The sequence below is a fragment of the Salmo trutta genome, chromosome 34 (genome assembly GCF_901001165.1).
Source record: "Salmo trutta chromosome 34, fSalTru1.1, whole genome shotgun sequence".
In the NCBI taxonomy this organism is placed as follows: Eukaryota; Metazoa; Chordata; class Actinopteri; order Salmoniformes; family Salmonidae; genus Salmo; species Salmo trutta.
Genome location: NC_042990.1, coordinates 3,394,685 through 3,410,280, shown reverse-complemented (window position 1 = coordinate 3,410,280; position 15,596 = coordinate 3,394,685). Strand labels below are relative to the sequence as shown.

Here is a 15,596-nt window from a genome sequence, read left to right as displayed (position 1 = left end):
ACTGATGCAAGCAGTCGAATCAGATTTAATAAAACATGAAAATACACCTTATGGAACAGCGAAGAGACCCATGATAAGGGATACCTAGTCAGTTATACAACTGAATGCCTTCAACTGAAATGTGTCTTCTGCATTTAACCCAACCCCTCTGTATCCGAGAGGTGTGAGGGCTGCCATAATCGACATCCACATCGTCAGCCCCCAGGGAACAGTGGGTTAACTGCCTTGCTTAGAGGCAGAAAGACAGATTTTTACCTTGTCAGCTCGGGGATTCAATCCAGCAACCTTTCGGTTACTGGCCGAAAGGTTGCTAACCACTAGGCTACCTGCTGCCCCACGCACCTTAAGACACGCACTCTTTACACACATACACATGGATTTTGTTTTGTAGATATGTGGTGGTGGTCTGAGGGAACACACTGAATGTGTTGGGTAAGGTGTTATGAAATGGAATGTCATGTATTTTTAACTGTATGTAACTGTCTTATGTTGCTGGACCCCAGAAAGAGTGCTAATGGGGATCCATAATAAATACAAGCCTGAGACCGGGTTTGGTCATTTGTAAGTCTAAATTCAATTAATGATGATCATAGGAAGTTTCTGCATGAGTGCTTTGTAGATCAACCCAAGAAAATGCTGCTTGCGTTGTTTTTACATACAAAACACAATGGTGAGTTCTATAACTATCTCCAGTAATAAACCTAAGGGCACAATGGACAACGGCGTCTAGTGGTTTAAGTGTTGGTGCTGCTGCATGCATTTAGAAAATATCCTCATAATCTAACGTAGACAAGTGACCTGGACAATTTCCTTCCTTTTAACAAAAGTCAGACATGCTTTGTTTCTGTAAAAGAAACCAACCTTGAACTTCCAACTTCTTCACCAGCTTAGTGACATGTTTTTTAAATGACCGTTTGTCATCAAGCCAGATACAAAGATTTTTGTAGGATAGGACACTCAATTTGTGTGCCATTCGAACTAGTCATTACAAATGAATTTAAATCTGTGTTACGGGACTTAGAAAACAGCATGCGTTCTGTTTGCATTTACCACAAACTTTAGATCCAATAGTGACCTCTGCAGTGCTTGAAAGTCAGACTTCAAATGTGAAAAGGCTTGGTCAATCAATGGAGCAATGGAATGCAACACTGTATCATCTGCATACAATTTAATAATTGTATTTTTACATTATTACCTATGTAATTTATATAGAGTGTAAACAGTAGTGGGCTGAGTATCGAACCTTGGGGCACCTTGTTATGTAACTCAAGGAACTCAGATTCGACCCCATCTACCTTGATGGCCTGAGTTCTGTCATTGAGCTAATTATGAAACCATCGGCAACCATCAGTACCCAACCCTATGAAAGACAGTTTATTCACCAGAATGACATGGTTTACAGCAGTGTTACTCACTATTTTTTGTAAGGAGGCCACTTTGGGTTGAGACAATCATTCAGAGGGCCGCACAGAATTTTAATTTGTAGTACTTTTTCTTCCAATATTATTGAGTACAATAGAGCACATGCAATTGATTTGATGTACAGCACATCACAAATATATACATGCACACATTAAATAGGCTACATCACATGTATAAGACCCATATTAAGGGTTACCTCAGTAGTTGGATGGGTGAAAATGTCCCTTCTGCTCCTTGACTGAATTCATTCTGAATGTATAGTTTTGTTGCTATCCTTGTGAGGCAGTCCAGGTGTGCATTGGTCAGTCTGTTTCTCTGTTTTTGCTTCACAATGTTCATTGTTGAAAATGTTGCTTCACAGGAATGAGTGCTGACAAAAAATGTCACATTTTGCACACACTGCTTCAGAAGTGGATACTCTGTGCCTGATGCAAGGCGCCAGAAATGGGTAACACCTGATCTTAGTTCACCTTGCAATGTGTCATTTGCCTGCAGCTCCACGCGCACAACTTGCTGCGTCACATTCTGTAAGTCACAGTCTTTGAGTTTAGCCACAAGTGCGTCATGATGAATGATACAATGAAACGTAACTTATTCTGGAATATCCTCTCTTTCTCATCAGGCCTATGAGTCCCTTCTCCTTCCCTCGCGTGTTTGAGGCACCGTCAGTGCACACAGATGCCAGATTAGACCAGTCAATATTATTATCACCAACAAATGTAACAAGGGCTTTCAGAATATCCTATCCTTGTGTTTGTCCCTGAAAGGGCATTATACATAAAAGTTCCTCTCTGAACGACTCATTTTGAGAGAAGCAGACCCAAACACATAATTGGGCAATGTCACTTACATCAGCGCCTTCGTCAAGCGAAATACTAAAACACGGCGCCACGGATATGTCAGTAATCAGTTGCTTACCGATGTCCTCACCAATGTCTTCTATGCGTCTTATTATGGTCGAGTCAGAGTTTTAGTCCCTTAACATGTGTAGTAACTTGACAAGGAATGGCCACACGCATTTCGATATTACTTTCCTTTACTTTCAACCCAAACCTAAAGGTGTATTGCCAGGTACAAACGGTACAAATATAACAGAACTATATAGCCCACTCAGTCGGTGGTAGAATCACATTGCACAGAACTCACTCTTGGTGATGACATCATCAAAGGGGAAAGGTCAAGGTTAATGCCAATAATAACCATGTAATTATTTATATAGTGTCCACACTATAACACTTCTCCCCCCTCAATTTAAATCCCCCCCCTGTAAGGAAAACATAAAGTTAACAAGTAAACCACATTAGTGTTTTCTTCTCCTTACTACACCACACTGTAGAACTTCTGCTGGTGTTACGGTAAATGTAACCAAAACAACAACAATAAAATGACAGTCCTTATTTCTTTTCAACTAGGTCTGCTGCTCCAAACAAACACTAACACCACGAGTCTCTCAGTCTCAACTACAGAGTTAGTTTTTCAGGAGGCTTGTGACTACGCTGTGATCTGCGCAGTACTCCTGGTGTGCTACGAGACACAGGTAAGGCATGTCCCAGTGGAGCTGGGTCTGAGGGCACAGGAGCGGGTTGGGTGTTTGTGAGAGAATGTCCATCACCCTCTGCTGGAACCACTGAATGCCCCTGTTCCTCAGATGCTGTTTCCTGTGGGATTTCAACTTGTATACTACCACCCACAGCTGTTCCGTCTGAAAACATGGTCTTGTCTTTGTCATAGCGCAGGCGGAGATGGTCCTGGTGTCTGCGCATGACTCGACCATCAGTCAGTTTGACCACAAAGGAGACGGGACCACTCTGACTCAGAATGATACCTGGCAACCAGCGTTGGCTGCTTGTGAAGTTGCGGATGTAGACAGTGTCATTGGGTTTTAACTGTCTCTCCCTTGCGTGGTGGTCATGTCTCTCTTTTTGTTTCTCCTGCTTCCGTTCCACTCGTGCTCTGATGTTCGGACGCAGTAGATCCAGGTGAGCTTTTGGCCTTCTGCCCATTAACATCACCGCTGGAGCCTGTCCTGTTGTTGTTTGTGGCGTGATGCGGTACTGGAACAAGAACCGAGAGAGCTTAGTAGTGATGGTTCCCCCAGTCATCCTTTTGAGCCCCTCTTTCAGTGTCTGCACAGCCCGCTCCGCTAAGCCGTTTGAGGCCGGGTGAAACGGGGCGCTGCGGACATGGCGGATCCCGTTTCTCCGCATGAATTCTTGGAACAAATCACAGGTAAACGTTGTTGCGTTGTCGGACACCAGAGAGTCCGGCAGACCATGGGTTGAAAACACCTGCCGAAGCTTTTCGATGGTTGTGGTCGCTGTGATGTTGCTCATGATGTGCGCCTCCAGCCACTTGGAGTGTGCGTCCACCATGACAAGGAACATGTGACCCATGAAAGGGCCTGCAAAATCTATATGCAGCCTAGACCATGGGTGGTCAGGCCACTCCCACAGATGTAGTGGCGCGGGCGGCGCCATCTTCTGGTTGATCTGGCACTCAGAACATGATTTAACTTTGTCTTCTACCTCCTGATCCATGTTAGGCCACCAGATGTAAGATCTGGCTAAACTTTTCATCCGGGAGGCACCCGGGTGAGCCTCATGGACCTCATCCATGACTTGTGCACGGCCAGGGGGTGGAACAACCACTCTGGACCCCCAGAGTATGCAGCCATCCTGCACACTCAGCTCCGTTTTGCGCTTTGCGTAAGGTCCTAGTCCATCATCCTCTATGACAGGAGGCCAACCCTGCATCAGGAATCTTTTCACTTGGGACAGGATAGGATCCCGGTCTGTCCACTGTTTGATCTGATTGGCATTCACAGGTGAGTTTGACAATCTCTCCATTAGGAAAATTGTCTCGGGAGGCACCACAGTTGTGGCAGGCATCTCTGGTAGCGGGAGACGGCTGAGCGCGTCTGCATTTGCATTGTCCTTCCCCGCTCTATACACTATCGTATACTGGTAAGCCGACAGTGTCAGGGCCCAACGCTGTAACCTTGCTGAAGCCATGGGCGGAATGCATCTTGATTCACTAAAAAGGCTCATCAGTGGTTTGTGGTCAGTGCATATGGTGAAATGACTACCGTAGAGGTACTGATGGAAGCGTTTCACAGCAAAGACTATGGCCAGACCTTCCTTGTCTAACTGTGAATAACCCTTCTCAGCACTCGTCAGCGTACGTGATGCAAATCCAATGGGTCTCTCTGACCCGTCCTCCATCTGATGAGAGAGTACTGCCCCGACGCCATAGGGTGAGGCGTCACATGACAGGATGATCTCTTTGTCTTGGTCAAAATGAACCAGAAGTTGTGCTGATTGTAGTAGTGCTTTCACTTCCTTGAAAGCTTTCTCTTGTGCTGGCCCCCACTTCCATTTACAGTCTTTGTGGAGCAACTGATAAAGTGGAGCCAACACTGTTGACAGCTCAGGGAGGAACTTCCCATAGTAGTTCACCATGCCCAGGAACGACCTGAGCTCTGACCCATTCTTGGGGTTTGGAGCATCCTTGATTGCCCTGACTTTGTCCTCCACAGGACACAGACCCTGCGCTGTGATCTTGTGACCTAGGTATGTCACACTCTGTGCTTGGAATGTGCACTTGCTACGCTTCAGGCGCAGCCCTGCCTCAGAGAATCTCTTTAACACCTGGTCCAGATGGTGGAGGTGCTCCTCCTCCGTCTCCCCTGTAACCAGGATGTCATCCAGGTACACTGCTACATGAGGGATCCCCTGCAGCAGATTGTCCATTGTCCTCTGGAAAATGGCTGGGCTGGACGCCACTCCGAAAACCAAGCGGTTGTACCTGAACAAGCCTTTGTGCGTGTTGACTGTGACATACTCTTTTGAGTCCTCGTCCAGGAGGAGCTGTTGGTAGGCGTGACTCATGTCAAGCTTTGAGAACGTCTTGCCTCCTGCCAGTGTCGCGAACAAGTCCTCCACCCGTGGCAGCGGGTAAGCGTCTAGCTTAGAGGCCCTGTTGATGGTGAGTTTGTAGTCCCCACATATACGCACCGTGCCGTCACTTTTCAGAACGGGAACGATAGGAGCTGCCCAGCGGGAGAACTGAACGGGAGTAATGACGTTTGCTTCCTGCAGCCGCTCCAACTCATCTTCCACTTTCTTTTTCATGGCGTAAGGCACTGTCCTGGGCTTGAAAAAGCGAGGCTCGGCCTGAGGATCCACGAACAGCTTAACTGTAGTGCCCTGCAGTGTGCCCAGTTCCTCTTTGAAAATCTCTGGGTATTTTTGAATGACATCCTCAGTCACTCGGGTGTGTTTTATCTCACCCCAGCTCAGTTGTATTTTGTTTAGCCAGTCACGCCCTAGTAAACTAGGCCCATTCCCTTTCACCACCAGGAGCCGTGCTCTCGCTTCCTGGCTGTTGTATGCAATGTTCACTTCTAGAGCCCCAAGCAATGGTATGGTCTCCCCGGTGTACGTACGCAGTCTGATCCCTGCCGGTGTGAGGGCAGAAACCTGTCTTGAGCCCCATTTTTGTTTGTAGGTCTCCTCACTTATGACAGAGGCAGAGGCCCCCGTGTCAACCTCCATCCTCATCTGCTTTCCATCTACCTCCACTGTAGCATAAATAGGCTCTGCGCGCGGCTCCCTCACATTAAACATGTTGTAGGAACAATGCTCGTCCTCCTCCTCTGTGCTCTCTAGGTGGTGCGCTGCTGACTGAGGCTTTGGTGCTGTGAACTTGCCCAGCCCAGTCCGCCCACCCTCTGGCTTGCTCCTAGGACCCCTGCATTTTTTTGCTAAATGTCCCTTTTTGTTGCAATTGTGACAGACAGTCTCCATGAACTTACAGTTGTTACCATAATGTGTCCCTCCACATCTGAAACATTCCACTGCTTTTCCCCTTTTTCCTGCCGCCTCTTTTGTCACCTGATGCACTGCACAACTTTCACTATTGGCCTTTTGAATAATTTTCACATTACTAGCGGCCATCTCCATCCCTTGAGATAGTTCCAATGCCCTCTTGAAAGTCAGTGTGGCTTCCCCAAGCAACCGGCGCTGTATGCTGTCCTCATTAATGCCACAGACTAATCTGTCACGGAGCATGTCCTCTAACATAGCCCCAAACTCACAATGTTCAGAGAGTTCCCGTAATTCAGCAACAAAGTTAGCAACAGACTGACCTGTTTTCCGAAAATGGCCGTTAAACTTGAACCTCTGGACAATCACTGAAGGCTTTGGATTGTGGTGAGTCTGAACGAGAGCAACTAGATCCCCAAAAGGAATTTCTCCCGGTCTCCGTGGTGTAGCCAAATTCCTCATTAGCTTGTAGGTTTTAGCCCCACACACACTCAAGAGAATAGAGCGCTGTTTAGCCTCATCTATGATTCCATTTGCCAAGAAAAAGTGTCCCAACCTTTCCACATATTCCGTCCAGTCTTCGTTCTCTTCCACAAACTCAGTGATAGTCCCAAACATTGCCATTATAACGCCAACCTGTCCTTGATCCTCGTTAGCGATTTGCACTTGCTGCTGATTGTCCCCGTCGGCGTTTCCGTCCAGTGGCACCTGCTCTCCGTCGCTCATTAAGCTAGCTAGCTAACTCGCCCTGTACAAGTTGATAAAGTTTTATCCTCGTCGCCAAAAAGGTGTAGTAACTTGACAAGGAATGGCCACACGCATTTCGATATTACTTTCCTTTACTTTCAACCCAAACCTAAAGGTGTATTGCCAGGTACAAACGGTACAAATATAACAGAACTATATAGCCCACTCAGTCGGTGGTAGAATCACATTGCACAGAACTCACTCTTGGTGATGACATCATCAAAGGGGAAAGGTCAAGGTTAATGCCAATAATAACCATGTAATTATTTATATAGTGTCCACACTATAACAACATGATTTAAAATAGCTTCCTTGTTTGTGAAATCCTCATAAATTTCGGCTGAGGCCAAAAACCATTATTTGACAATATCCGCGTCTGTGAAGGCGTTCTTTCTCATGAGTATCCAAGCAATGTCATATGTTGTGTTGTGTCTCTGACTTATCATTAAATGTGAAGACTGTTCTTTTATCAAATCAATTCTCTGTAATTATTATTACGTGATTAAACTAATCATGTAAATTAACTAGGAAGTCAGCTCACCACGGAAAATGTTGGTTTACAGAGTCATAATTTTCCAAATATAACTGTTCAGATATTTTACTATCTGATCAATTAGTCTTCTATTGATTAATTATTATTATTACCGTAAGTCTGAATCTGAACGTTGTAAAGTTATTGTATATCTGCACAAACCCAGCCTTTACTTATGAATCATCCATACACAAATTGGCTCAATTATTTATTTACTAACTAATTAAACAATGACAGAATATACAGTACATAATAACATAATGCAGTAAATACCATCCCTAGTGGACTAAACAAAAACAGTTTGGTTATAACACGATAGATTCAAAGAGAAGAAAAGTGGGTTTTGGAAGGAAGACTAAAGGAACATGGGTCTCTATCGGACCTGGGAAGCTATTCTCACATAAATACATATGCCACTAACGATCGCTTATTCGGAAAGCAATGCATTGTATTTACGTGAAGCTGGCTTCGATAGTTGAGCTGGTGATGTGAGGCTCTGGTTTGCCCAGTCGAGGTCACCATTGTCCTTTGTAGATTCTGCCGGGTTGTTGTGGAGTGAGATTCACGTGGTCTGAGAGGTTCATCTCCCTCTGGAGATGCTTCCTCATCGGTCAGTGTTCTAGTACTAGATGTGTGCATATGTTCAGCTGCAGTCTGATATATGCTAGTTTAGTATGCACTTCTTCTTCAGGTGATCAAACCATTTCACGTGTGGAGCAAGAGCTCACGTTTCCTGGTCTGTAGAGTTGAAATTAGAATTAGCCCTTTTAAATGTGAGGACAAGTCCTCATGGTATTTGGAACTGAGTTGACTTTTCGTCACGGAGTCTTTTATTCAAGAGTGGAAAAGGGGTTGGATCATAATTTCCAACCAATGTCTATTCACTTGGGCGTGGCTACTGACTTAGTCAAACTTTACAATGAAGGCCAATTCTCTCATTTTAAAGGTTAACATTACATTACATCATTTTGCAAATATTTTCATCTTTACTCATTAATTTTATACAAGAATTAGATGCAAGCCTCATAACTGAGGAACCTGTATAAACAGAGTTAGGGTAATGTGGCTGTATTGTCTTTCATGAGGTCACACAAAACGGACTGGGTCGTAGCTTGCTTCTCCACCGACCGTTTACACATTCTCCAAATTAGGAATATTGTTCAATTCTCAAATTCTGGGATGTAGTAGAATTTGGCGGGATAGTTCCTTTGTTCTATGGTAACCCTCTCTCTCCCATACGTCATAGTCAGGGAGACGAGTCTCTGCAAGAAATTTACGACATGGTTGTAAAGTCATAACCCCCCCCCCCCCCAACAGGGGTTGTTCACGTCTCTGGTAGCCAATTCACTGAAAGGGCTAGCATCATGACAGTCCCCCTCTGGTGGTTCAATCTTGGTATTATTCGGAATGTTGCAACCGACCCAAAAAAATAAATGACCCAGAAATGTACTGGTTGGGGATCATCATTGCTATTCCCCTCTGGTGGTCTACCCTGGGAGGATTTCTGCAAGCCACCACAAAAATGGCCAGGGGATGTCGTGGTTGGAGCTCGCCGTTTCTGTCCCCCTCTGGTGGTTTACCCTGGAAGGATTTCTGCAAGCTGCTGGCCGCTCCAAGGATGGGCCGGGGATGTCTGGGTTGGGCATCGCCGTTCAGGACCTGTCGTCTGGTTGTCCAGGCTCGTACATCTGGCAAGTAACTTAGGCAGATGTTGGCAATGCACACACACTCACGAAATGCATAATTACATTTCTTTCCCAAACGAACGGCATTGTGGCACTAAGTGATGGTTGTATGGGGACTTTGTTTATGGCTCTATCACTTCCTAAGTGTCAAGGGAACTGAACCGAAAAGGAATGAAAGCATAAACAAAAGATATACAAAATATAGTTATCACACCTTAATCCTCTAATTGGACTGTGTTCTATATACGTCCATGGTCTTGGCTAAATAACTCTATCATGGCATTGTCTCTAATGTCATGTCTAGGGCGTTCCAAATTTGCGGTGTGTTGCTTAGGGCACTATCCTATAGTTTGGCAGAAACCAAACTATTGGGAGTGCAGCTGGACAACTGCTTATCATGGTCTTCTCAAATAACTAATCTATGTAAAAAAAAATACAAATTTAAAATTAAAACAGCATGTATAATCAGAAGGATAGCTAAATATTTACCAGGAAAAATTCTTCAGCAAATAACACAAGCATTAATTGAGAGTCAGGTGAACTACTGTTCTGTGGACTGAGGAAATGCATCAGCAAGTGAAATTAGGCTGCAGATTGCACAGAACAAAGCAGCAAGGATTATTTTAAGGTGGAGATATGGTTCTTCTGTTGCAGTCATGCGCAATGCTCTTGGTTGGTCATCAGTCGACAAGATAATTGAAAAAAACATGCTTATTTTATTTCATAATATACATCATTTAAAACGGCCAAGTTCTATTCACAACGGTATTCGGTTGGTAAGAGACAGACATTCCGTAAATACTAGGAATAGATAGTCCACCATCTATGCGTTATCCAGACAGAAAAGAGAAATAGGCAAAAGAACATTTAGATTTAGAGCAATAAAGAAATTGAATAAATTAACTGAGCAAACCAGAAACCTTTCAATATATAAATGTCAACATTTATTTTAAAACGATTTAAATATAATACATAGAAATGTTGTGGGACTATAGTAGATGAAGAATCAATATTTTTTAGGTTGAGTTTTTGTTGGGTCATTATGTTAGTATATTATGTATGTTTGTTATAGTGTGTTATATGTGAAAATGTGTTCGTATTATAAATTGTATTTTAATGTTTAAGGACTCATGGAAGATTAGTCCAAATGGGGATTAAAAGAGATCCAAATCAAATCAATCCTAAATTGACTGATGATTGGCTGAGAGAAATTGATGATAAAATCATTGTGGGGGCTATATTTTTAGCAGCTTTAGACATTATCGATCATAGTCTGCTGCTGGAAAAATGTATGTGTTATGGCTTTACAGCCCCTGCTATAATGTGGATGAAAAGTTACTTGTCTAGCAGAACACAGAGTGTGTTCTTTCATGGAAGCCTCAAACTTAATCCAAGTAGAATCAGGAATTCCCCAGGGTAGCTGTTTAAGCCCCTTGCTTTTTCAATCTTTACTAATGACATGCCACTGGCTTTGAGTAAGGCCAGTGCGTCTATGTATGCGGATGACTCAACACTATACACGTCAACTACTACAGCGACTGAAATGACTGCAACACTTAACAAAGAGCTGCAGTTAGTTTCAAAATGGCTAGCAAGGAATAAGTTGGTCCTAAATATTTCCAAAACTAAAAGCATTGTATTTGGGACAAATCATTCACTTAACCCTAAATCTCAACTATATCTCGTAATGAATAATGTGGAAATTGAGCAAGTTGAGGTGACTAAACTGCTTGGAGTAACCCTGGTATGTTGACTCTCATGGTCAAAACATATTGATACAACAGTAGCTAAGATGGGGAGAAATCTGTCCATAATAAAGCGCTACTCTGCCTTCTTAACAAAACTATCAACAAGGCAGGTCCTAAAGGCTCTGGTTTTGTCGCACCTAGACTACTTTTCAGTCATGTGGTCAAGTGCCACAAAGAGGGACTTAGGAAAATTGCAGTTGGCTCAGAACAGGGCAGCACAACTGGCCCTTAAAAGTACACGGAGAGCTAACATTAATGACATGCATGTCAATTTCTCATGGCTCAAAGTGGAAGAGAGATTGTCTTCATCATTATTTGTTTTGGTAAGAGGTTGAGAAGCTGAATGTACCAAGCTGTCTGTTTAAAATACTAGCACACAGCTCGGACACCAATGCATACCCCACAAGGCATGCCACCAGAGGTCTCTTCACAGTCCCCAAGTCCTTAACAGACTATGGGAGGCGCACAGTACTACATAGAGATGCGCAAAGTACAACTATTCCACATCAGGTAACTGATGAAAGCAGTAGAATCAGATTTAAAAAGCAGGTAAAAATATACCTTATGGAATAGCGGGGACTGTGAAGCAACACAAACATAGGCACAGTATCAGGTATAAAGGTAAGACCCAGATGCAGACCACGTCGAATAAACAATAGTTTAATATTCCAAACAGGGGCAGGCAATAGACAGGTCAAGGCAGGCAGGGACCAATAAACCAGAGGTGGGGCAACGGTACCGGACAGCAGGCAGGCTCAGGGTCAGGGTAAGGCAGAGGTTGGTAATCCAGAGGGGAGCAAAGGTACAGGTCGGCAGGCAGGCTCAGGTTCAGACAGAGTGGTCAGGTGGGCTCGGAGTCAGGACAGGCAAGGGTCAAATACAGGGGGGCGAGAAAAGAGAGACTGGAAAATGAAGGAGCTGAGACACAGAACGCTGGTTGACTTGACAAGACGAACTGGCAACAGACAAACAGGTATAAACACAGGTATAAATACACAGGGATAATGGGGAAGATGGGCGATACCTGGAAGGTGGTGGAGATAATTACAAAGACAGGTGAAACAGGGTGTGACACAGACACATGCATACACACACATGATAACATACGTACCATACACACACGTACACATGGATTTTGCATTGTAGATATGTGGTAGTGGAGTGTGGGCCTGAGGGCACACACTTAGTGTGTTGTGAATTCATTCAAGGGCATTTTGAGATTTGTCCCAAAGCCACTCCTGTGTTGTCTTGGCTGTGTGCTTAGGGTTGTTGTCCTGTTGGAAGGTGAACCTTCGCCGCAGTCTGAGGTCCTGAGTGCTCTGGAGCAAGTTTTCATCAAGGATCTCTCTGTACTTTGCTCCGTTCATCTTTCCCTCGACCCTGACTAGTCTCCCAGTCCCTGCTGGTGAAACACATCCCCACAGCATGATGCTGCCACCACCACGCTTCACCGTAGGGATGGTACCAGGTTACCTCCAGACATGCCGCTTGGCATTCAGGCTATAGAGATCAATCTTGGTTTCATCAGACCAGAGAATCTTGTTTCTCATGGTCTGAGAGTTCCAAGCAGGCTGTCTTGTGCCTTTTACTGAGGAGTGGCTTCTGTCTGGCCACTCTACCATAAAGGCCTGATTGGTGGAGTGCTGCAGAGATGGTTGTCCTTCTGCAAGGTCTCTCCCATCTTTGCAGATGCACTCTGGAACTCTGTTACCTTCCTGACCAAGGCCCTTACTCCCGATTGCTCAGTTTAGCCAGGTAGCCAGCAATTTATTTGTAATAAATTTGCTAAAATTTCTAAAATCTGTTATCACTTTGTCATTATGGGGTATTGTGCATAGATTGATGAGGAAATCTAATTTAATCCATTTCAGAATAAGGCTGTAACGTAACAAAATGTGGAAAAAGTCAAGGGGGTCTGAATAATTTCTGAATGCACTGTACATGCAGCATATATTTAGGGAACTAATGTTTTGGATGTTATAAGTTGCCGTTCAATTATTGAGTCATGTAGGGGATAGATGATCTTTGAGATCATTCAGTTCTTGCTCTGATAGATCTGAGTTTCTGTGAGTGGCTTATTTTTCTTACAACAGTTATGATGGTTGGTTGTGGTAGGGAAGTACCTGTTGTCAGACTGGAGGAGATTAGGGGCAAACTGGACGCAGATTCTTCTTTCAATCAGTGGGTAGAGGTTGAGGGTTGAGTGAGCTGATGTGTAGCTGCTGTACTATGTTCTAAGCATATTCCAGCAACCTCGCTTCTCTATTCACTCAAATTGTCCAGTCATGGTTGAGGTGACTAGTGTGATGCTGTATTCTAGTACAGGCCCAAAGTTCATGATGTAGATGTTGACTAGGCTGGGTTTGGGTATGGAACCAACGATCCAGGCATTGCATGCGTCATGGGCATGTTTTACCAACTGAACCACAGACAACCACAAAGAGTTTCTGTATATCCTTTTCCACCTGCTGGTCCACCTCAGGTCATCCTGGATCCCAGCAGTTTAATTTCAGATGTTGTTTGCAGTGTGTCCATTTAGATACATGGGTTCCATAGAGGGTGGGTTGTTTGTAAAGCAAACATCAGGAGTTTGCACTTTTTGGGTCGAGCTGCATGGAGTGCTCATCCACCTAGCAGAACATATTGTCTATACCATGTTGAAGGCTGGAGAGTTGCCCCACCCTAATACACCTGTAATGTTCATGTCATCAATGTATTTCCACCTGTAATCAAACTTCTGAAGTGCACTTTCAATGAGGGCCAGGAAGATAAGGGGTCCAAGAAGTGTTCCTTGAGTCACTCCACAGGTCAGATGTTGCCATTGTTAAATGGTGCCTTAGTGCTTCCTTGTGTAGATGAAGCTACAGACCCAGGGAATAAGGGACTCTGACTCCTAGCTGAAAAGGGCACTTTGGTACCACCGTAAACTTTGTTGAAGACTTTTGCAAAATCTGCTGTTGTTATAGTTCATATACTGTATAATGGTCTTACTTGCATCTGTGGATTTTACATCATGTCTAGGAGGTCATGACATCTGTCATCAATCTGCCCTTTTTGCATCAAAGCTGTCTTGGGTCAAGCTTGTCCTTTAGCATCCAATCGGGGGCAAAACTGTCAGCCACCTTAGCTCCAGTATTTTAGAATTGTTCCAGTATTCTACAGCTGTATTGCCCGTAGAACCATTCAGCTTGTGTTCATGATGTTTCTTAATGATGCTTCTTAATTATATTTACTTCTGTCTCTAAGAAACCCAAGTTCCGACTGAGAAATGAGAGTCAGAAACAGCAGAGGTTCCATTTCTCATGCTGGCAGTCTATTTAAAAAATGGTAAATGTCATTATGACCATTACAATTCCACAGTAGCCTGTCAAGTACAATATTATTTTGTTATTTGACAGATATAGTGACAATATAGAATTATAAATTAAGGCTAACAGATCATTTTACTTGATAATTTTATTGAATATGTTCATATAGAATATATCCTATATTTGTGACTTTATAAGTGTATTTAGATCACATCGAAAAAAGGACAGGTGGTTCACTGAGCGGTGTTATGCACTGTATGTTACCTAGATAACGGCATGGTGTAGGGAGAGTGAGGAGAGGTATGGCCATTCACCTCTTGTCAATGCCACTTGGGTTCTTTTCTGTACAAAAGGGATTGAACCCAAATGGAGACATGCAGGTATTTTATTAATAAAAATCATTAGATACACATTTCACGTGGAAAGTGAAATCAACATACTGTAGTAATATTTTGGCCAAATAGCACACTTAAAACCTCTTAAGGATCCGCCCTTTTTTTCAACTTCCGCCTCTAAATGACATACCCAAATCTAACTGCCTGTAGCTCAGGCCCTGAAGCAAGGATATGTATATTCTTGGTACCATTTGAAAGGAAACACTTTGACGTTTGTGGAAATGTGAAAGTAATGTAGGAGAATATAACACAATAGATCTGGTAAAATATAATACAAGAAATAACCAACAATTTTTTTGTACATTCATCTTAATGTATTATTCCAGCCCAGGTGCAATTTAGATTTTTGCAACTAGATGGCAGCAGTGTATGTGCAAAGTTTTAGACTGATCCAATGAACCATTGCATTTCTGTTCAAGACTGCCCAAATGTGCCTAATCTGTTTATTAATAACTTTTCATGTTCAAAACTGTGCCCTCTCCTCAAACAATAGCATGGTATTATTTCACTATAATAAACTCAGCAAAAAAGAAACATCCTCTCACTGTCAACTGCATTGATTTTCAGCAAGCTTAACGTGTAAAAATTTGTATAAACACAACAAGATTCAACAACTGAGACAAAAACTGACCAAGTTCTACAGACATGTGACTAACAGAAATGGAATAATGTGTCCCTGAACAAAGGGGGGGGGGGGGTCAACCCGATTTAATCTGGTTACTACTCCTGCCCAGAAACTAGAATATGCATATAATTAGTAGATTTGGATAGAAAACACTCTAACGTTTCTAAAACTGTTTGAATGGTGTCTGTGAGTGTAACAGAACTCATATGGCAGGCCAAAACCTGAGAAGATTCCATACAGGAAGTGCCCTGTCTGACAATTTATTGTCCTTCTGTAGCCTCTCTATTGAAAATACAGCATCTGTGCTGTAA

General features: G+C 43.4%; 1 protein-coding gene across 1 annotated transcript; it reads right to left on the bottom strand.

Moving 5' to 3' along the window:
- Nucleotides 1-3,155: 3,155 nt before the first annotated feature.
- LOC115173333 (uncharacterized protein K02A2.6-like) lies at nt 3,156-7,045 on the bottom strand (the record flags this gene model as incomplete). The annotated part of the gene is made up of 1 exon (XM_029731323.1): nt 3,156-7,045. A coding segment is annotated over exon 1 (3,816 nt), but the record flags the coding sequence as incomplete, so codon positions are not given.
- Between the last annotated feature and the right edge of the window lie 8,551 nt (nt 7,046-15,596).